Consider the following 25,192-nt stretch of genomic DNA (forward strand, 5'->3'; position numbering starts at 1 on the left):
AATAAGTATCAGAATCTACAAATAAATCAAGAATCAGTAAAATTCAATTTATAATTGTAGACAATACCCTACCTAGTTACCTACTTTTTGGGAAGATGTTAACACTAAATGTTCACTATTTGCGTCGATTAATGTAATACGCTATCAGGTAGATTAAATCGGCAATGTCAAGGAGCGTTGGCGGTATCCCAGCTGAGGTTACTAATTCACAAGATCCAATCGCAGCGGCGAGGCGCCTACGGTCATTAATGTTGCACGCACTCTCTGGCTGCCTCCTATTATCTCGCTCTACTTATAGGCGATGCCGTTGTGATCATTGTTCTATGCGAGTTAAACTAAACATTCAGTTGAACACGTACTGACACGAAGTCATGAATATAAACTAAACAGTAACTTATTTCAGTTTTTTTATGGAAATTTAATAGAATTCTTAGTATACTAGAAGCGACGGATCGGATATAACAAGCCGAAATCCAGCGATAGAAGATGTCCGCGAAACTGAATTATTCTCCTCAAGGAACACGGCTCGACATACCTACAAATAATATTAAAGTGAAAATTTGTGAAGATGTTAAGATGTTTACTCAATCGATCACGCTGACGGAATTCAATGAAAGGGATACGGGTAAGGTTGGCGTCGTTTTCGACTGTAGATTTTTGACTTGAGCTACCACTCACGGGAACGGAATATTTTGACAGATTAGTTTAATATTCTATAAATATACTGATGAGTTTGAAATAATACTATAATTATTTTCTGTACCTTGAATATAAATTAAATAATTATTTATAATTTAATAATAATTCTTTAAGTAAATATTAAATTAATAAAATAATAATGTTTTATTCTTTAGCCGCCTCTTGTGTGAAGACAAAGCCGGCTTTAACTTAACTCTCCCTAAGGTCGATTGTGCACGAGAATGAAAGTACTGGTTATTGTATTATTTTTTACTATACGGACAAATTTTAATGTGGTTAAAGTAAAATATATTATTATAATTTTTGTTTATATACGAACCTAATATAGTTAGCTGGGTGGAGGTATTGCGATAGCAGCTGCATGCCTCGAAAGCGGGTAACGAAGTCCCGTGGGTGCACTGCTCGGGGACGTAGGGTTCCCGCATAGGAGGTGCCTCAACTCAATACCTATTTCGGTCTTACGAGCTCACAAATGGCATATTTTAGTGAATACTAAAATACATTTTTGGAAGTTGTTGCTCATTTACATATACTTACAGGTTATTAGCACTAGTACAGTATTTTGAAAAATAAAATGTTTAAGGAAATCATTGGCACTTTCTTGATAAAAAAATTTATATGTATTACATATATACTTTTCAAAAAGTATTTTTGTGAATTGCTTTATCATTTTCTCCATTTACCAATGCGTGAATTATTGTTTAGGTCTAATATCTGAGGTATATGAAATATTTTAAGTCTCATATAGGAGTATTAATATATAATGGGAGGGGGGAGGGATTGTTAGTAATATACCCTATCAGGTCAACCTCTACGCGATTCCCCCCGGAAACCATCGCGATTGATTTATTGTTGAATTCATCATGATGGACCAACTGACCTGCTTCATCATTATCTATTATCCCTCACTGGTACCCCGTCAGTGTATACCGATAGCGCAGGCGGGGTTACCATTCCATTATCATTCTTTAAAAAAATACATTATACTACTACGGACGCCCTTATAATTAATATTTTTTTTATGGTACGATTTGATTTTATTTTTTATTACATGAAATGTTTACTTGCTCTGCTATTTCTAGTAGTATAAAATAATATAAAATTATACATACATACATTTTATTTTTAATTTTCGCAAGTATGACTACCTCTCCCTATCGCGCTTAACTAAAGTAGCTCCCTATCCGACAGCGTAGAGTTACACGTATATTGTGTACTCTGCATTCCATTTTATTCGATCCAAACTCTCCCGACTACCTTAAGTTTAAATTTCAGTTTCATGGGGACATTACCAATCGTTGCTTTCGTCCCTGCAGGAATCTTCTTCTTCATATGACTGCTCCTCGTATTGGCTTCAATTCCTATTTTTTCGCTGTTCAGGCTGTTAAATATTGGAACGCACTCCTTCTTTACATAAGATCTACCCCAAGCAAACTAGCTTTTTTTTTAAGAAATAGGAGCAAAATTAATTCGCTCCTGTTTCTTAAAAAAGCCGAATTATAAACTGCATCGTGTTCTATTCTCATTTTTTTTTTAAACTTAACCCTGCTGATTACTCTGTTTAAGTCAGATTATTCTTTACTCTTCTAATATAGTTAATTATTTGATATAGTAATATTTTATGCATTTATATATGTAAGTATTTATTATTCTTACTAATATTATAAATGTGAAAGTGAGCTTATTTGTTTGTTACCTTATAAAGCCTTAACGGCTTAACCAGTGTCTATAAAATTTGCTATACACGTATTGTATGGGATGAAGAAGGATATTGGCTGCTTTTTTTCCGTTCAATAAATACACCCCAGTCACGCGGACGAAGTCGTGGGTTAAGGCTAGAGTTAAATTTAGTTTTGGGTAAGAAAAACAATACAAAACTATATCTATAAATAATTACATGTATTATTAATTATCCTAATTTTAATTCTTTATGATTTTCATGCAATTCTGGCATTATTTTTTTGATAGATTTATATAATGTGTTTTAGTTGTTTTGGAATTTACAAATTTTATCAATTATAGTCTCTGATTGTACCCAATATATAAATATTTCTCATTATTAAACATTTTTAATTTAAAGCTTCTCGGATATTGAATGGATGTGCCTATCAATATGTGAAATAGGTCTTTAGTTTTTATATAGGTATGAATCATATTTAGTCGGGTTGATTTCATTTATGTAATTCGAGATTGATCAATTAATTTTCATTATATTTCCCTATAATTCTATTTATTGTCATATATACCATTGAATACCCTACAATTCAAAAGTTATATCCCTAAATTCCTACCTTTAAACAAAATTACTGTCAAACTAGTAAATTGGACAAAAAGTTTAAACTGGATCACCTATTCCAATTGGAAATTTAAAACAGGAGGAAAAGTATCTCAGAGTGGCTCGGCACGAGTCGCAAGTGGATTAGAGCGTTCGACCGCAGCCGGTGTCCTCACCGCGCCTCGGGCTCCAACTGTGAGGCCCAAACCAACTTTGCTGCGGTCACCACTCTCGAACCGAAAGAAAGTAACAACTTTAAAACTACCAGAAAGTATTAACTTTGTATTATTTTACATAACTAATATTTGCATATTTTTTTCAGATATGGCTGATATCAAGTCGGAAAGCATGGACAGCTTCGAGTCAGGTGAGCGCACTTTTATTAATTTCGCAACAAAACAAGGACTGGTCATAATAAACACGCCGTAAAGACGCGATAACAATAAAATTTAACTTAAATGACAACGGTGGCATAAAAGGAGCTCTCATATTAATATTTGAATAGTGGAGAGTGTAAAAAGTGTAGAAGTCGGAGGTGGTAGGGCCGGTCGCGGCGTTAACGGAACCCTGGAGGGCCTTTGGCGAAGTCCCTGTTTCGCAATACAGAGGAAAAGATAAAATGAACATAAAGTTGAGCAGCAGATACTCACGCTCAGAGGAATCGTAGTTTCCCTCCTGGCGACATTAAACTGGCTACGACTCGAAACACGCAGTTTGCGGAAGCATATTGCGCGTATACTAACATATTGATTCAAGAATTAGATACTTAGGCTTCCTTATTATTGAATTACATATTTCGTTGATTTTGTAATAATTTTTAATTAAAGAGGAACGTATCGTCTTACTTTGTTTATTATAACTAGGTAGCTAGGTTTATTGGAAGATTTTACTTGGATTTTTTCTTTTATTGTACTGGTATGTTGGTTTTATTCTTCTAGTCGTCAAATAGGTGTGAGTAGTTTCTTCGTTGAAAAGAAAAACGGTGTATTCCTTTTCCATCACAAGAAGGAAAACAAATATTTATGGATTCTAAATTATACACTAGTCACATAGAATGTACGTGATAACAAGTATTCATTTCAGAATTAACATAAATTATACAAGGCCTGCTTTAAATGTTTGGTAAGAAGTCATTGAAATCTCAACAGGTAATCAAGATTTGGCTAATAGTTTCTGATATGTACAGTATGCACGAATTTGTGTTTCAATTCACGCAGTATTTGATAACGCCAACGAAAAACATTTAATGAAAAAAAAAACGGCGTTGCCCAAAATACATTCGTATCTGTTCGTATTTGAATAATAAATTAACCAGACTTTTAATTGCAAATTCTTTACTTTCGTTTGGATAATTCATAAAGTTTTATAATTTATAATGAAAATTATAATTAGATAAATTATATATGTTTAAAAAAATACTAAGTAAGCACGTATAAGTAAATTCTATTCTTCCTTTCTACGATTTATTATTGTAGGTACCTACCAATATAGCCTTGGTTATTTCAAGTATATTATCTGAAAGGTATTTCCAGAATATTTTATAAAATAGCAAACCGTAAAGAGAACTTGTGTGATAGTAGAAACAAAATCGTTGGAAAATGTGAAGCTAAAATTGCATTGTGGATTTGAGCTGTACCGGACTTACAATTAAAACGGACGCCCGAAATTGTGTACATCGTTCGTCACTTAGTACACGATGACCGGACTCAGCTGTTTACTGATGCTTTTAAGCAGTTTCTAATTTAGTTACTTATGTAAGATAAATAACGTGGGTGGGTTCATTACTTATTTATTTAAAGTTGTACGCACTAGTACACAGTAGTAATACATAAAGAAATATGACAGTGGAAAGCAAATGAACAAAGGGAGTGATTAGTGATCGATACTGATGCCAAAAAAGCAATCAGTAAAATTTTTGTCTGACTATCTGTATGTCCGTTATAGAAACAAAAACTATCCGACGGATTTTTACGAAACTTGGTACAATTATTCTTCGTACTCCTGGTCAGGTTATAGTATACTTTTCATCACGTTACGATCAATAGGAGCAGAGCAGTGAAGGGAAATGTTCGGAAAACGGGAGAAGTTACTCCATTTTTAAGCTTCCGTCGCGTGTGCAGCCTTAATGTCCACCCGTGCGACGCCGGGACGGGCCGCTAGTATACAATATACATAAACATATTTATATATTTACACATACATATAAATTTAATATTTTTATAAGAATATAAATACATTATTATCATTACTCGTATTATAATAGTGCATCCAAAATAATAAACAGGTATGTGACTTTTTTTAAGCGATTTCCAAAAGAAGCAATGTTTTGTGACTATGTTATAAGATTACGTTCTGTGTTGAAAAGATTTGATGTTTATTTTTTCCAACTGATATAGTTTACTCCTGTGTTTGTTACATATCAAAGTAATCGAAACCGCTGTACTTTCCTTAGGAAGCAAACAAGCATGCTGCTGATTTGATGATATGTGATCTTCGCAGACCATAGACGTTAGCGATACCAGATAATGCCAATGCGCTGCCTGTCTTTCAAGAAAGAAATAACCCTTTCTTCTGAACTTTTAAATTTTTGTTATACTCGTATTCTACTCGCCAAACTATTTCAACGTAGGATTTAATGAAGCCAATTATAGCTCTAAATAAAATGACAGCGTGACTTTCAGGCCAGCTAGTACACGGCTCTGCAATCAGGTTCGGTTTAAAATGTGCATTTGCAATGTGGGGCGGTGCAGTGGGTACAGGGCGCGGACAGAAATGCATTTTCAATAATTGATGGTCAGACAGGGGGGGGGGTGGTGGGGGCATTAAAATCCTCACGGCTAACTTTCTGATCGTCATTGAATCGCGACACGCGACAGCACGCTAGATTTGGAAACTAATGGACTATGGAATATGAAGCTCTTTCTGCAAACGATATTGGTATTGGGTTTATTAGATGATTGTAACATCTTCCAACTAACTATAAAAAGAATAATTAATAAAACAAATTATACATCTATAAAATATAAAAAAATAAATTTAATATTTTTTTTGTTACTAAGTAATAAACATATAAAAACTAAACATCTTCAGTAACTTACATTTATAATACTCGTATTAATAGCTTTAAGATAGGTAATGATTATAATTAAATCGAACAACGTAATCTTGATTATACAGACTAACTGTATGTGTACCTAACTATCTACTGATGTTAATTAGGAATTTACTTGCTTCCATTTTACTTAAAAGCCTGTCACCTCAGAACATGTCTTCCAAACAGATACGTGAAACAGTCGTGCTAAACAGATCTGTAGTGGGTAATAAATTGCGAGAAACATTCTTTGAACAGTGAGTCAGCACACAAACATGTGGAGAAAATTGTTCATTACATTTTGATAATTAGTGAATTTCATTGTAACTTAAAATATCTTTTTACTGTTTATCAGAATGTATAGAATGAGATGAATGGTACAAATAGTTATTACTAAGCTCGCCTCGTATTTTGTAAAAAGAATAAAGTAATAAATAAATAAATGATGGGTCATATCATCATCATCATTATTGAAACTTAGAAGCATGAGACCTGTATTGTCAATGTCGTATAGAACATAAACATAACAAATTTTTTATATAACTTAAGCAAAACCTAAAAGTGGATTTCTCATAAATTTACATAAAAATATAAATTAAATAGTTCGGCACAAGCAAAACCCTGGGAAATAGTTAATATAAAATATAACGGGCTTACTTTTAATTGTTTAAAATGTAGAGTGGGAGAGAGAAGAGATTCCGGTTATATTGTAGCGCACTGTTGAACTAAGTATCTTGACTAAATACATTTATATTTATTAGGTTATAGTGTATAATTAATTATGTATTAGGTAAATGTCAAACTACTGATTAATTTACCAATTGTTTCCTTCACTCATCAAGATTCTTCCTTCTATGCCGTGTTAATATAATAACACATTGAAATAAATGCTACCTATATATTATTTCAAATATATATCAAATAAACATATTTAAACAAATTTATAAATTAAGTACTTTATGTTTGAAATACCTATTAAACTATCATTTTTTTAAAAGTATTTTTTGAAAGAACAGTATGCCAAATATGCATCTGCATCTCCTTAAAATATCTAATAAAATAATCATTAAAATAATAAAAATTACAATTTAAACGTGCTCGCAAACAATTAAGGATTAGTTTAATTTTTAACTTTAACCTATCAACACAACCTTCAGCCTTTCACAAATCAATAAAAAATATAATTGCATATATATCTATCACACCTTCAACGATTTGGTAAAAGTTAATGCCACTGCGGTGTCAGAGTTTACAGATCATCTATTTCACTTTACAACAAAAAAGAAGCCAAACAAAAAGAAGTTACCCTCGGTTATTTTCTCAGGGAGATCACGTAGGCGCGCACCTCATCTACGGCGCTCCCGATGCGGCGATAAAATTTAAAATTCAAGGCCGCGTTAACGAACCGGCCTCGCGCAGAAATAGATATTCAAATGTGAGAAGATCCCATATTAACATTTATAGCAAGTTTGCGGGGACGAAACAAAGGCAGGAGGCCCCCGTGGAACGACTCTGTACGCTCGGACCGAAATGAGCGACGACTCAGCATCGGCATCCTCCTGCTTTAAGTCCGTCTCACAATTATTATATGTAAGGCTCATCGTGTATATTTTTTTCACGATTTAAAAATTAATCGTGTTTTTATGTGTTTTAAAATGGAGAATGGATTATCAGTAAACGTGTACATAATTAAAAATTTTACATGTATATATATATTAACTTTATTTTTAACTAAAATCGAATAAAATATAAGTAAATGATATTTTTGAGGATTCTGAGGAGAAATCGAATGACACTTCATCTACCAAAATTGGTCTACTAGGAACGATGCTGGTGCTGAATGTCATTGCATATTTACAACATTATTAAATTCATTCATACTTTTATTTGCTTCAGCGTAGTGAGATAAACCATTACCTATTAATTTCAAATAGGTATACAAATAGATTTTCATTTTATTTTGTCTCCATTATTGAATGTATCAAAATTAAAAACATTAAAAGAGATCTACCTTGTCTGATAAAGTAATTACTTAAGTCGCATGGCTCCGGTATACCTGCTTCTTTTAAATAATGGTGATTTTTGACAACATATTGTCAATAATGGGACCGCTTGTTAGTAACAAGCGGTCCCGGTTCAGAAATTTATAATATATAAAAAAAATCATATTAGGTACTCTAGTAGTAGGTAGTAGAGTCAGGACTTTTGTGTTAGATATTTGAAAAGCACAGCATTCGTAGATACAGATTCAATTTGATGCTGCAACTAAATTTCAGGCTAGTCAGAGCTGATGTAAGTATGAATGATATTGTAATGTTCTATTTTAGTAAATTTATATAAAATTAGTATATGTTTAACTATACGTATACTTATTAAAAATTTTCAAATACAAGATATTTATTGTATGTAGGGAGAAATTCATTTGAACTTTTTATTATTCGTAAATTAAATTAAATTGGTGTTTAATGTTTATGATTTTAGTTCATTAATTTTTTCCACTTCATCTATTCCGTATTAATTCAAAATAGAAGTTTAAAAGCAGACAAAAGGAGTTCAGCATTGTGTTCAGTAGTCCTATTCTTTAGAAAGACAAATAAAAGTTTCCAAGAAAACAAATCAAAATCTCAATTTTGTTGGCTGCATTATTTATGTGATATTGCTTTGGTGACTGTCGACATTCCCCTTTTCTTTGGCACGATTTCGTGGTGGTATAATTCATGCCTCGCATTCACAACTTTCCCTATCAATACTTAAAAAAGACTCGCCTACTTTCAAACGTTTCGAGCATTTCGTAATTTTTGTCTTGAGCTTTATTTCAAATAATATCGATTCTTTTCTTGATTACGCGAATATATTATATTATCAGTTGTGTTATTTTATTCAGTATAACCAAACCTGATAGTCGGCACACACGTTTCTTATTAATATCAGGCGGTTAGAATGGCCAAAGATGTCCCTAGCGCCCGCTCTCTCCCAAATAAAATTGCCGCTATCTAAACAAAGAGCCCTAATTATTCGGCCGTGGCGGGCGGGGTCGCTCTCTTATGGGTGTTCTGGGGCCCATTTCACTTCTCGTATAGGGCCCTCGGGAGCAGCGGGCGCCGCCTAGCCAATCGCCGGATGGAGAAGCGAGCGATCCGCAACCTTTTTATATGCGATATCGGCGTCGGCGCCGGACTTTCAACCCCTCCCGCACCCCCTTGGGTTCTCAGGGAATTAAAAGTTGGAAGGCGCACATCTGATTACCCCTACACACATTACCCCGGATCGCCAATCTCGATAAGCCACCCACAATTTATTAGCGACCGCTGACGAGTTGTTTTCGGTTATACAGGACTAACAAAATAGTGTTATTGCACACGCAAATTATTCACGGTTTGTACTCGTATTTAAGTTCTGTGGATTATTTATATAAAAGTCTTTAATCTTTTTAAATGTCCAAAACAAAAATTTTGTTGTATAGGTAACCATTCTTCTTATTTATCATTCATAGACATCAATTCCTTTTTCATTCGCATTCACCAAAGAGTTGAATGTAAGGGAGCGGTTAAAAGCACGGTAGCAGCAGTATTGACCTACGCTCCTATACTTATTTCAATTTGCACCCGATTTTATTTTGAGACAATAAATTCAATATAAAGCGTTTCCAAAGAGTTTTTACCTCCGGGCGCATTGTCTTCGCCCTACGCCTTTGCAGCGTTTGCATTGTGTAGAAATTATGAAATAAAAAGGCGGTATCGTGTGTCAGCGGTGGTGGCGCGGGTGCGACGGCGGTGGCGGCGGCGTAGGCGACGGCGGCCGATATACGACACCTAGCTACGGCTGCGGCTGCGACCTGCCCTCACCACGCACCAGCCATTGTGCTGCCACCATTCACCCTGCCACCACCGACTCATATTCGATTGCAATGTTTTAAGCATTCGATTGCCCTCGCTTGTAATAAAGGGTTCCCAAGAATTACGTACGTACAATATAAGATTATTTTTTATTCGCTTTGTAGTCTTTCAGCACTCGGGCGCAACCAAGGGTACGTTTATTGTTTTATGGTGAATTGCGGCGGATGAATGGGTTCCGAGCATTTATGCGTCGGAGCACTTGGAGATCGTAGGAAGATAATACAGAGCAGGCGGGTATGGGCGTTCTAGGGCCGTCTGATGTGATAACAACAAACCTCCCATGACACTTTGTAAGCCGACATGGTTTTCAACATTATTCTTTAAATAGTTAATAGAAACATTCAGGATAAATTTTGAAGACGCAACTAGTAGAAAAGAAGAAGAAAAATTAAGGGTTTCTGAGGAGGCTTTAGCTTTGCAGTGGGAGTTTCTTTATTATTAGAAGTTAGATCTTAGATTATTAGATACTATAATACTATATTACTACTAGATAATAGGTAGACGTGTAAGTCCCGGCATAGCATAGGCCACCCCTTTCATTTCCGTTGGTGTCGTAAGAGGTAACAAAGGGAGCTTATGGTGGAGGCATGGGTAACAGCATCCCTCAAAACATCACCACAAGCCAAACCGCGATTGCCAACCTGCCTGTTAAGCATGGTACTTACCGGTAAAACCCCCCTATGGGGGAGGCCTTTTTTAGCAGTGGTTAATTAACGGATGATACAACAAGATCCTAGATTAAAAATAAAATTTAGTTAATACATGAAAGTAACGCTAAAGTACAGTTAAATAGAATACTAAAGATTGGAATATCTACTGCGTTTTTTCCAAGAGCTATCTAAGACTTTATTTTTGCACGAATCCTAGTGGTAGGTAGTATGGAGCCGCATGTTTAATTAAATTGTCATTAGTACCTGTAAGGGTCACCACGTTGATTGCACATTGTATCTTCAACCAAAGTAGACAATGATAATTAAAATTGTGTTCTATAAAAAAAACCGACTTCAATTGTAGCAAAACAAGTTATTTTGATTTAAAAACTAAGCTACAGAACCGATTTTGATAAAATTTCAATGATCAATTTTTAAGATTTTTAGTAAAAAAAAAAGAATTTTCCAAATTTGTTTACAACTGATAGAGTTATAATAAGGTAACAAACATAAAACAATAAATGAATTGAAAAAGTTCTTCTTTACGAAATCAGCATATCATAATTAACCTATTATTAGACAAGTATATATGTGAAAGTTATTATGTATTATAAATTCTTTTGTTAAGCTTTTGTACATTTGAATATTTTTAAAAAGATTTTATAATTAAATTTAGTTTTACACTAAATATAAATATACATATACTAAATCTAGATATAATATGATAGATGAGATGATGAAAGTTAAAATATTTTTGTAATAACAAAAGTGATAAAAAAGTGACACTACTTAAAGTCCGCTTACTCGTTAATAGACTAGGCAATAGTTTTGTGAATAGTAAAATATAAAGAGCTTGGTTTTATATAAAAGTTGTCATAGCAGCTAAACTCGTAATATCTCAAGACGCGCGACAGGCTCTAGGGAGCATATCCACACTCGATGCGGGAGTCTTTTTATGTATGCATGAACAAAGCGGTGAAAAGCTTGCCCAGATGAACCACAGGCATTTCCGCTTCATATATATATATATATATATATATATATATATACATACACTATGTGTAGTTGAAATAATGATGATGATGATACGGGCACGATACAACGTATGTATGCATAAAATACTAGTAGATTAAGGATCCTATAAACACCAATAGGTGTTGCCCAGTTAAGAAGTTAAATCGACAATCTCAGCACCCCCAGGGAAGTTCCAATATTGCGTCGACACTTGACACAGATGCACTTAACTATGCATGGACAGAGATACCGCGATCCCAAATACGAAAGCTTGGCAAAGTTTCAGATAGTCAATTTTAAAGTTAATCAGATATGCTTATCGAACTATGTATAAAAGTAGAAAGTATTAATTTAAGTGTAAAATTTGTTTTATTTCAAAACTATTTTAATATACTTGAAACTACACAAAATAATAAAATAACAGTTATTATTATTATTATTTATTTGCATGAAATGTGATCTTATATTTTCTACATATTTCGTATTATATATAAAGGAATGTATTTTTTTTGTCGTAGTGTAATAATTCTCAGTAGCTTACATTATTACGAGTATAAATTGAATAACTTCAAGTCATTTTAAGTCTAATTAGTCATTTTAAACACATTATTACATATTCATTATAACGTTTAGTTAGTCAATTGTCACGCCAGTACCTACACTTATAAACAAAAATATTTAAGACTTATACAATGTATAAAAAATTACTATAATTCTTTGAAAATTTTAAATATTTATAATGAACATAGCAAATAAAATATAAATATTGTAAATACATATAATAAAATAGTAACTGGTCGCTGTATGTACATGGAAGATATACAAGAACACTATTATAGGGGCCTTTACGAACGCAATAGAACCAAAAACAATGATTTTTAGACTTTTTGTCTTTTTGTCTGTACATTTGTGTGCACTAATCTCAGAAACGGCTTAACCGATTTGAATGCAGTTTTCATTAATACGATGCGATTTGTTCCACTTAACATTTAGTGTTTATTATATTTCAATCGGTTTATAAATAAAAAAAGTTATATCAATCTAAAGAATCACATATAAAACGCTATAAAATAACCGATCAATTGAATTGGCTGAAACTTATTTTATTATATATATTGATTTTCGAAAATTCTGTCTATTCGTGCGAAGTCGGGTTGTATCGCTAGTATTAAATATAGCCTAAGATGAGTTCATTGTTTTGCATATGAGACTTGATAAGTTATTTAAACCTATCAATAATAGGTATATCTTTTATAGAATCATCATTTCAGCCTTTAACTGTCCCCTGCTGAACCTAAGGAAAGTTTAGCCAGTAGTAGCAACGCTTGGCAGGCAGGTTGGCAATTGCGGTTTGGCTTCTAGAGATGTTTTAAAAGGGACGCTGCTGTCCATCTCTCTACCATTAAGTTTCTTTAGTCGCTTCTTACGACTCTCAGATATTACAGGAAAAGAAGGAGTGGCTTATCTATGTCGGTTGTCTGTATTGCTATTTATATAAAGAGATATCTAATAGTATTATTTATGCATCATTTATATAAGTATGTATCTATATAATACAATTTTACCTATTGCTGCTAAATTGGTTACACAGGTTACACTCTGGGTTTGTTGCACGCGTCCGTGTAGCCTTACTTCAGGCTGCAGCTGAAAATCAGTGTTTTGCTTTTAAGCAAAACTATCACTGAGCTGTAGCCTATTTGGGTCATTGCGACACACTTGGTGAAAACATATTTCCATACTTCATCTTTGGTTTTATATTTGAAAAAAATGTAAATAATCTGATTGTTTAAACTTATTTGTTAATTTACGTGTGTCATAAATGGCTCAAATAAAGTGTTTATCTATCTATCTATCTATCTGAAGTAGTACCTGTTTATATACGCAAAGCAGTAGTAAATAGTATTTATTGTGGTCAGAGATTCGTTGTTTATTTACAGATTTGTGAGTTAGTAAATTAAGAGTAGGCAGAAGTAGGTAGTTTAGAAATAATGACATTGATGGCGTGAAATTGTGATGGACATCGATTTTCACCTTGAGCAGTCACTCGTTTTGCGTGCGGTACCTACATTGTTTGATCAACAGTGGAACATCTGCTTCGAAATTCAGATACTACGTAGGTTGTAAGTATTTTGTTACTAAAATATTTGTATGGTTGGTAAAATAAATAAATAATAATAAATAAATAAATTTAGTTTATTCATCTCCACAAATTACAATGTATAGATTATTTACTTTATACAAAATAAAAGTATCGTAATTTGTGAGAGATCTGGAGCCTAAACTAAGTCGTAACTTGTATCTTAGACACCAGGTGAAAATGATAATGATGAATTAGAAGAGAGTATGACTTTATCAGGCAAGTGGATTGTTAGAGCAATTGCTAGATTTTTTTTCATGCCATTATCATCCATTGATAATGAAATGGTAACCCTGCCTGTGCTAACTGTATACGTTGCCAAGACACCAGTGAGAATAAAAAGGCAGGTCAGTTAGCCCATCGTGATGAATGTACTAGAAATTCAGCACGATGGATGGACCACATGGAGGTCGTCCTGACACGGTATATTGTTAGCAATGAAATTGGTAATCATTATTACTAATAATCTCTTCTATCCTGCAATTACTAGATTATTAGACTGATCTAGTATTAATAAACAATTTATTTGGTATTTTAGATTAGATTAGGTTAGATTTCTTTATTTGCGAGTACATTGTTTTTTTATAGATATTAACAAATGTTCGCCTTATATTCTAAAGCATGCAAAATTATTATTGGGTACAAGATACATTACATTTAATACATACATATAAGTGTTAATTAATAACAGAGTACAAATTATGTCATTCTGTAAATAATTTAAAATCCCATTACTGTGAGAACTACCTACTAATCTGAGAACTCGACCAATAAAATTGGTTTTCAATTTTATTTTCTACTTTTAGGGACTCTTATGACTCATTTATTTAATTTTTTTATTATTCCTAACAATAAAGTAAAGACACGAAAGTTTTGACCATATATATTATATATTTTAATGTTTTTAATAAACATCATCAAATTTTTTTTAGAGTTTAGATGATTTATTGTGTTACATTTTTATGTTTAATATTGTATGGTTATTATTTAGAATTCCGGAATGAACATATTAAACATGTGTAACCCATTTATCATTTTTTATGTGCTGATTAAAGGTGATATTCGTAGTATGGATCTTATCATTACCTCAACTTGTCTAACTATCCTAGACATTTTTACGTTGCGTATACCTATTTGATTTCATGCAACAAATTTGAAATTATTTGCCATAAAAATTGTCTATCCGTTTCTGGACAAAAATTGATAGATGATGATGCAGGATTTCTTATCGATCTATCATTAGACTTGATGATTTAAAAAATATTTATTGATAGACTGTTAATTAGGAACGAGGATATTTGAAAGACAAAAGACGATATATAAAAAGTTAGATAACCTATAGAAATATATTCATTACATAATATAATTAGATAATAGCGGTGTTTTAATAAAATAAATATAAACAGTAATCGGTAAGTAATATAGACACCAACAAAAAAACTGTATCAAATTATAACAGAGGGGAACCTCGGTAAGCGTTTTGATGATTCGATTTTTGTTACGAGTCAGTCGCCTCGCTAGTTTAATAAGCAGTGACGATTGTATTGTTTGCGCAGCGTTCGCACAGTAGGACCGCGATGCGAAATTGTAGGCGTGAGAAAAGCAAATCGCACCTTCGTTAACAAGCGTATTATCGAGAGCATAACTACGAATTGTTTTGTACGAAGATGAAATGAAAGACGAGCGCTATTTTATCAAAGATTTGATACAAGGCGCGTGGCGGCGCGGCGGCGAGGTGTCGCAAAGAGTCAGCGATTATATCGGTGCCCCTTCATCTCGCCGACGGTCTACCGCTTTGCGCTAGCTCGCCCCGTCACTAACTGAAGCTACTTGATCATAATCACTTTATTTAAATTGTATTGCGTTATCTTTATTACTGCTTAGAGCTACATGGAATCGTAAATCTGAGTCGGCTTCCATAACTAACTCTACAGGCATTTCCTTTACGGATCACATCTAATTTGCATCAATATTTTGCTATAATAAAGTGTTTTCTTTCAGTAATTTGCATTTATCTTTTAAATCATTGGTTATCAATTGCAACGTGTTTAATATTAAAAAATACACAAATGTTGTAAATATAATATTTGTTACTTAATTAACAAAGACTTAGACTTAGTATGTAAACATTAAATGACATTATTTAAATTAACAAAAGTACCTATGATAAACATACATAATGTTACCACTTTCCATCAGGTGGGTCATCAGCTTGTTTACCATTCTAAGTCGCATAAAAAATTTGATAGATATTTGAAAATAATTTCTAGGTAGGTATAATTAAAATAAATTTATTTATTATTTATTTATTTTTTCCTGGTGCAAATACAGATTCTTAACATGAAAATACTATTCGTACATTACCAATTTTTATTTTTGTAATATGTACCTTTGCTTGACAGAAATGACAGAGTATAATTTATTTCAAGCTATTAAACGTCCACTGGATATTTCGAAGTACCTACTTATGTACAAAATTTTGCTGTTTATGTATGTGTGATTTATAAACCATCCTAACTAAAATTGGGTAAAATATTATTGTAGTATAAATGTCATACGCATTTATATTAAAAAAAAAATAGTCTTTGGTTTATAATTCTCACAGTGTAGTTTTTTTATTACCAATGATAATACTATATCACATATAGTAATACAGCGCTCTCTGTCGACATATAAAGGAAAAGTTAGCGTGAGGGGTTGTTTCATGTGTAGGGGTGGAGTTACCATAATATTTAAGCATTGTACACTGACATCTTGCGGAAAACTAGCGAATTATCTCACTGCCTGTTTTTCCAACAAACTTTTCCAGATTCTTGCTTCTATTGAATTTGTGAAAAGCTCAATTATGTTATCTTCTCGTTGCTAAAATTTTTCATATTGTGATAATATTTCTTATAAGGAGATAATTTTATAAATCCACATTGTAGTATCGTAGTTGTAAATGTGATAATACAATGTATTTAAAACAGTAAATTCTATAGGGCGATAGAAGATAATTCCAGGCCTAATAAAATGTATAAAAAAGGTTTGACTAATCTTGTTTAAAATTAAAAAAGTTACGCCTTTGTTTTGGAGAGATTGAACTTTTAACTCTGTTAACCTCTCCTTATTTTGATGTGGTGTCAGGGTCGACATTATTCGCCAAACTGTGCTCTCTCTGAAGCTCTGACTGTCTACCCAAATGCTGATAGAATGTGTATAGAAAGATTGGATTGTTAGTAATGGGCTCCAGCAAGTTCATTATTAGCAATATGGTCTGTCAGTTCTACTTTCACGCAGTCCGTGTCGTGAAAACCACCGTGAATTAGTCGAGATTGGGCAACTAATTCGTCACTGGCACCCCACTACAATTACGTAATATCATATGTAAAAATGTGACGATTACTACCTCAACGAGTACTAGGATGTGTTTATCATTTCTTCCTTCTTTTTTTAAAATCCACTGCTGGATGTATTTACAGTTCCATAAAAGAAACACACACTCAAATATTGCCATACTTGTATATGCCAGGTGGCTGAGTATAGGATTTCATTTTAAATTTTCTTTTTCTTTCCCGTGGGTGTCGCAAGAGTGGACTAAGGGGACTTAATGGTCGAGGAATGGGCAACAGCGTCCCTCTTAAAATATTACCAAAACTTAACTGCAATTGCCAAGCCTCCTACAAAAGCGTGGCAACTACTAATAAAACTCCCTAAAATAATAAATTTCTTTTTCTTGCACTGGTGACCGTGCCATATTCCCTTAGTCGTTTTAGTTCATCAGTCATCCTGCAGATGATAAGCTATGATCCTTTGTACTCTTGTTCTGTCACCACATACATATCGTGAGAGAATTTATAAAGTGGGGTGAGTAGCTTATGAGTTTATCTATTACAAACAAACAAACGATAAAGTCTTTCCTTTTTATACGATTAATATTAATATAGGTACGTGGAAGTGTGGTACTTTTTGAGCGTACTAGCTGGCTGAGTCATAATTATATGTTTATTATATGCTCTTTTGAACTTTGTATAAAAAGAAATTTTCCTTTTTGGCATTAAAAAATTCGACGGTAAATAAAGTAATTCTAGCAATTTTATGTTAATATCTCTATGTAACTAGCACTATTTCGTGGTATTAGATTTGGGTTTTTATGCCATATATAGCGACTATAATATACATTATTTACTTAATATATTTTTTTATTATTATTTGAGATGTCCGTATTTAGCAGTGGGAGGTTAATAGGTTGATATGTTGTGATATACCTAGTTATAATGATGGTATGGTTTTTATTTTTATTAGTATTATTAATTAAAAAATGTTCAGACGAGATGATTATACAGTGAGCTCAAAGGGCGTGTCCTTGGCGCGGGTGGGCGTCACAGTGGGCCGGCCGGTCCCGCCTACCGCACCCACGTGTGCACCCATGCACACCCACGCGTCACCTACTGTCTCGACTCACTGTAAACTATCATCAGTAATTGTAACTTACAAATAATATAAACTGTCTGTATCTCGTGGCTTTGTTCATGTGAAGCAATACATAAAGTATCCTCTGTGTTAAGTTAGGATATTTATAGCTTCCTCGTATACCAAATTATATTATTTTTTAGCCGTGAAGTTTTAGCTGTATGGATGTAAAGGTGAGTTTGTTTGTGTGTTTATAATCTCTTGGCGTTTTAACAGTTCAAACAATCATTAAATAATTTAGTAAGGAAATCGTATTTGAGATAAAGAAGGTCATAGTTTACTTTTTATGTTGGCAAATCCAGATGATAGTGTATTTTCGTGTCGGTTTTATTGTATTTTATTAAATGAAGTTTTTTTATATTATTTGCATAAATACACAAAATAATTGATTTTAAATGGGATAACTGACTAAACAGCTAATTAGTTAATGTAAGGAAATGACATTGGTTCACGGGTTACAAATTTTGTTCATTCGGGTTTTAGAGGTAGAAGGCTGTCCCCGTCAGTGCTCCGGTAATGGCCGCTAAAACGCGTGAAATGAACGCTCGACGACCGACCACCCAAAAATAGGATGCTCTTCCGCTATAAAACAATGATTTTAGGAAATTTCTTTTATAGAAGCTTTACTGAGTTTATTTCTCAATAGACTACAGACTGACTTTTAAAGCAGTCGAATTGGGATAAAATCAATATCATATCTAATAAACGTCAAACGAAATTTATAAAAGTTTGACGCCTTGTGATTTAGTAATGTCGTAGTCAGATTTATTTATATCACTGAAGTTTGATTGACGATGATGTGGTCGACCGTTTCATGAAACAGTTGTATTCATGGTATGGCCAGTTAAAACTGATTAGGTATATCGTTTAAATGTCCATGTTTGAGGATATGTCAATCCTGGTCAATCTACGTTCGGCCATATCATTAATGTAGGGTTTCTATAACATTTGACATTTTTTGATATTCACTACGTCTCTGATGTAAATACACATAGGAAATTTTAGATTTGTTGCAATTCAAGTTTTTACAGTAACAGAGATGATATTTAAATATATAGATAGATTATGTTTAATGCCTAGTGCTCATGTTCATGTTCGTGGACAGAAAGGTAGATTAGACATAGTTTGGTGAAAGCCCCAAATATAATATTTTTTATAAAATCCTTACATTTGCCAATTCATGTTGATAAGTCACACACAAACACACACACACATACATACATATATTATTATTAGCTTTTCTTATCAGAATATTTGTCTATCGCCATAACACATCACATGACAAAACAATATTACAAAACTATATCAGCATCTCTAACAGTGGATAAACTACTAACTATTTTACGATGTGATGAGTAATGTTTGACCTAATCATGAAATAACATTATGTTTAGATTTTCTTGTCGTCGAACGCTGATTATTCATTGATTTAGCAAGACTACATTATCATATGGGCAGCGGATTTTTTCCATTAGGTATGGGTAAAAAGGTCGTCACCCATTTCAATATCGCCCATATTGGTATTGGTCTATATCGCCCATATTGGTCTATTTTCAAATATGTTAAAAGTCATTATTATTTGGACAACAGACTTTTAACGTATTCGTTATTGGACTAGTATATAGATATTGCTATATATTACTCACCACTATTTTTCATATCATTAAATACACCAATATTTCATGAAATGGTCGGCCATACCATGAAGTCATCAATTCTAAGACCTGGCCAGGACAGATATAATCTTTTTTTTTTATACAATAGCAAACAAGCTGACGGCCCACCTGATGGAAAGTGGTAACCATCGCCTATGGACATGAGCAGTACCATGGACATAACAGAGTATACTGTTACGTCCATGATACCCCCCATGCGTTGCCATTCTTGAGGACTCAGATGTTATTCCTCTGTACCCAGTAAATTCACGCCATATCCCACCCTTCAAACCGAAACACAGCCATGCAAACATAACTGCTTCACGGTTGAAACACGAATGGGACAGAGGTACTCAAGCAATCGACTTTTGTACAAAGTCTCCCTCTGGTAAAATTCTCTTAATTCAATTACGTCAAAATATAACCTACTCTTTTACTTCTTAAACAATCAAACTCGATTGTGAACATCAATAGTATTATTTATTTATTTTTTAGGTAACATGCTTATAAATAAACAATCAATACTGGTCAGAATATATTTTAAAATTATATCATGTTTGTTTATTGAAAAAATTGTATTGAATTTAATAATTGTAATTAACATTATAATAGGAAAGTAACTTGTACTTAAAGAAGAGAGTTTTCATTTTGTCATGATGTGTATGTTCACGATTATATTTATTGTAGTAATATATATAATATATACCAAATACCGTTGTGTAAAACTATGATAGCATATATTTCGCTTTTAACATCGAAATTGTAAAACATACCTGCGGCATATTATAAAAACGACATTACAAATTCTTTATAATATAATCATCATGATATCAGCGTTTACTGTTCATGCTGAAGATAGGCCTCTCCCTATTGAGAGGTTTGCTAGTAGTTGCTATGCTTGGCAGACGGATTGGCAATCGCAGTTAGGTTTTTGTGATGTTTTTAGAAAGATTTCTCGATATTTAGTTTTAGTTCCTTTAGTCGCCTTTTACAACACCTACGGGAAAGGAAGTGTTGGCCTATTATATGCTAGAACCACTCAATAATATACTATAATATATATGTATAATTATTAATATACCCACTTAAAATAAATGCTCATTATTTCTATTTCATTGGGAATAGATTTTCTGCAATTGGAAGTGGAAGGTATTTAGTTTTTGTCAACAGGTAAAATTTATTTGCAAACGTGACGAAATATCGTATAGAATACAAATCTGAATTAATTCTTTGGGAACTATAATCAGAAAAATATTAGAGGTATGTTGTTTGCGGCCGATGTCAAACGTTCTCGTCACGTTCTACCGCTCACTGGAAAATCGGCGTATTCATGTCTTTATTGCTCATCAAGCAGCCTCATTGTGGTGAAGATTACGTTCGCTGTTACATTTTGGGATGTTTCTCACTTAGATAGAGTCATTATTTAGTTCGTTGTGTAGCGGCATCTCATTAAGCTGGCGTGTAACATACTCAACACTTACACTATTAAATTTATTTAATTTAAAATCAGGCTAATAATTTATTCATTTATGCTCAGTAGCTTATGTTATCGATTCACAGGCTAGTATGACAGTATTACAAAGTTATTTTCTGTATTGTCATATTTTACTGAAATAGATGTTATCTTGCGGAAGTCCATATCAGTTCGGTTTTTTCATTAGAATTATTTTAATTCCATTACCATTAATTAGTATGCGTGTGACTGCCAAAACTCGAGCATTGACGTCCATCATTACTACCAGAAGTTCTACACCTTGTATATTAGACCTCAATATCCGACTGCTATTTCGTCCACGCATGTTGTGACACGTGTCTCTTTGTCTGAAGATGCCTCGTTTAGAGGTGGTGGTCAGTCTTCCAATTTTGGCAGCCATACACATACTAATGATAGCGGAGTTAAACAAAATAATTCTAATCTCTGTTGATGTCATACTAGATATATAATTTAAAATTGCGTGGGCACGTATTGCATATTTTGTACCCATTAAGGGGAAAAATTATCTCCTGATTCCAACTGTCCTTCTTGGGTCAAGTTTGGATTATTTATACTATAGTGTCCTTCGGCTTCTTATTATTAACCCTCTAAGTAATTACACGTTATAAGTAAAAATAACATTTATATAACTAGAAGCAACCAATAAATTATAAACAAAATTTACGGTTATGCAATTTACAGTAGATCCCCATTATTTTTTAGGGAGAAATCACATGATGTCGTCACGTTTCATTTTTAACCACAACGTCCGGGTCAGGTGGATGCAAAGCTAATAATCACAGGGCAGGTGATAAACAGGCTTGTGACGTCTTTATCGACGCGTGCGCAACTAATCTCGTCTCGCCCTCCGTTTATTGGTAATCAGGAACAATTCAAATGTAACAGCTACCGACTACTCGAGCCTATTATGTACTCAGTGTGGTAATCAAAGACCTTCCGTAGTTTTTTTTAGTCACATTAACGACCTACTAAATAGATGGTGTTAAATTGAGTATTTTGTGTCGGTGTTTTTTTTTTAAATCTTAATTTAAATCTGTAATTACAATTAATTTGTACTTAAACGAAGTAAGGACATGAAGCGACTGATTAACTATAATTGGCAAAATGTCTACGTCAATTTAAAGTTCCATGTTCAGAAAACGCTTCACCATTCAAATTCTTCATTTAACGTTTAGGTAATTAAGACAAGATTTTGAGATATTATTGATTCAGCACGATCTATAGTTCAATCGATGTTGTCTTAATATTATTTGTAGAGTATCTCTAAGCGCGGTGTTTGTAAACTGAATTCGTGTCTCTGATCATCGGGCTCTGCCGTCTTTTGTTTGTTATTGCTTTTGTGCGTGATAGTTTAGCGAGGAGCATTTCGAGCCGGCTTCCTCGGCATTTCCTGCCAATTCAGCTCTACATCCATTGTTATTATTGTTTGTCTATGCACTGAGAGTGTGCCGCGTCGGTTTACGCAAGTTGGATGTTTATGATTCTAGATGTTAGCGTGTATTTGACTTTGGTAAGAAACAACCATGAACAAGAATAGGTACCAATAACTCCGTTATTTACATATACACATTTTATTTGACTAGATATACTTTCAGATCGATCCTATAGAATTTCCATCAGAATCAGGAGTTTGGTCTTTAAATCAAAATAACTCTATTCGACAGTTTTTATGGAGTGAAATGTATTTGTTTTACTCTTATTTATGCTTTGAAATGAATAATGCAAGTTAATATCTAATTTAAACTTTCGCTTAAAATTATTATAATCTTATATTTTATAGTTTAGTCATATGTGTGTAAAAACTTACTTGTAGATGAAATATTTATTTCTAATACTACGATTTCTCGGATATGATATTTACTCAAGAAAGTGTAGACAAAAAGGACAATAAAGAAAGATGAATTAAAAAAAACAGTAATGATAATTAAAGACTCGTATCTTTATCTATATAAGATAGAAAATATTAAATTATAGGTAACCAAAGTGGCCGATGTAGCCCGAAAGATAAGTAAACTAAAGTGCCAATGGACTGGTCACATAGCTTGAAGAACCGACAACTGATGAGAAAAAAATGTTTTTGAGTGGTGACATGCAAATACAATGTAGAACGACCCCCTATTAGATGAAGGGATGACTTCAAATGCATTGCACGGAGTCAGTGGATACAGGTGGTTCGGGGCTGTTCCTTATGGTGTCTCCGAGGGAGGCCTATGTGTAGGAGTGGATAGTTAACAGCTAATATGATGATATGTATAAATAAATAATCTTAGTACTCAATCAAAAACTTTGTTATCTAAATAAACGTACCATAAAAAACGACAAAATAAATCTTTTAAAATTGTTTTAATTATAAAGCACCCTTTGTAATTATTTATGATAGTCTTTAATATACAAATGAAGACGTTAGTTTTCGTAAGAACAGTTAAAAGGCGGAAGTCCATCTAGTGAGCGACTCAAGCAGCGAACCGGACATTCGGGTCGCTACCGGACGCTCGTACGACGAGGGCGAGTCTTCCTGTCCGAACTTGGGGTTAGTGATTTAAGACACACTTATGCAGATATTATCGTTTTCTTCTCAGTCACTAGCAATATAGCTGCTATTAATATGAATACTATACACTGCATATTAGGTACCTAGTATGTTGTTTAAAGAACAATATAGATACGTTTAAAAAAGTATTGAAATAAAATGTTCCGAATATAGCGATAGTAGCAGCATTTCACCGCATTATTAAATAATATAGAAGGGACGAAACAATTAAAAGAATAAAATATGATTCATCTTTCCTTCCGCGCAAATGTTATACTCGAAGTGATGATAATTTAGCGTGTCAAGGCTTATTTTTGTACGTACTTGTGACGTATCTTTTTCGATAAATTTAATCGATTCTAAAAACTTATTGTTTTGTTTTCATTCGATTGACTGAAATAAGCAACTAAAATGCCCGAAAATGTCTGACACCGTAGGAGGAACTAGCGTAAACTTTATTAAACATTACTTGTAAAGTTCGTCCTTTTGACAAGTTGGTGGGACTGATCAGTGCGCGTGAAGCGTGCAGTGCAGGTGTTGGCGGCCGAGCGCGACCGCAGCATCACCTGCGCGGGCTACGCTTGCACCGTTCCACCGCCGCCGCCGCGGTCGCCGGAACTACGTGCCGATTCGGCTTGCGCACGCGCATCGAGGGGCTTCGCGCAATCACCCACGCAAATTGATACCATCTCGTTGAAATCGATGAATTTTGTCAGGTGATTTTATCGTAACGAAAGTTCACGCTTGAGAGAGAGGTGGAGATAGATACTTTTGGTTGGATTTATAATAACAGTATCGCCATGAATGTCTGATCGGTATGAATCAGATTTCTTTTCTCTGAACGGAAATTTTCTATTATTCAGAAAATGACACTACATTTGTAATTAATTAATTAGAATTATTCTGTTTAATTTTGCTATCATTAATACTCGTACGATTGCCAACACTCGAAAATCGATTACTATTATTATAACCAGAGGTTCTATAACCTTCCATATTAGCTATCAATCTCCAATCGTCATGCGGTCCACGCACGTTTTGTGCACATTTGTGCTCATGAGACAAAATATTGTGTGAATCGTCTGGAAAGATATCTGTAACGGTTTTAATTATTTTGGTTATGAATCAACAACATGCACATATTGTTTATTTATACCTACAATAACATAACACAAATTCGATTCATATCCCAAATAGTTAAAACTGTTATGTGACTGAACAGTAGGATATCTCTTCAGACCTATGTGCATACTATACTACTTTCTATTTTTTATATATTATATAATACTTTCTATTTT

At 33.4% G+C, this 25,192-nt stretch overlaps 1 protein-coding gene across 1 annotated transcript in view; it reads left to right on the forward strand.

The window, feature by feature from the left end:
- Window positions 1–301: 301 nt before the first annotated feature.
- Window positions 302–25,192, forward strand: part of LOC113518360 (zinc finger protein 423 homolog) — a 63,796-nt gene continuing 38,905 nt past the window's right edge. Inside the window, exons 1-2 of the mRNA XM_052903101.1 lie at window positions 302–625; window positions 3,297–3,341. Of these exons, the coding sequence (XP_052759061.1) occupies window positions 487–625; window positions 3,297–3,341 (184 nt within the window). The 5' untranslated portion in view covers window positions 302–486. The remainder of the gene's footprint in view (window positions 626–3,296; window positions 3,342–25,192) is intronic.

This window comes from Galleria mellonella, unplaced genomic scaffold (genome assembly GCF_026898425.1).
Source record: "Galleria mellonella isolate WM207_F2 unplaced genomic scaffold, CSIRO_AGI_GalMel_v1 utg132, whole genome shotgun sequence".
In the NCBI taxonomy this organism is placed as follows: Eukaryota; Metazoa; Arthropoda; class Insecta; order Lepidoptera; family Pyralidae; genus Galleria; species Galleria mellonella.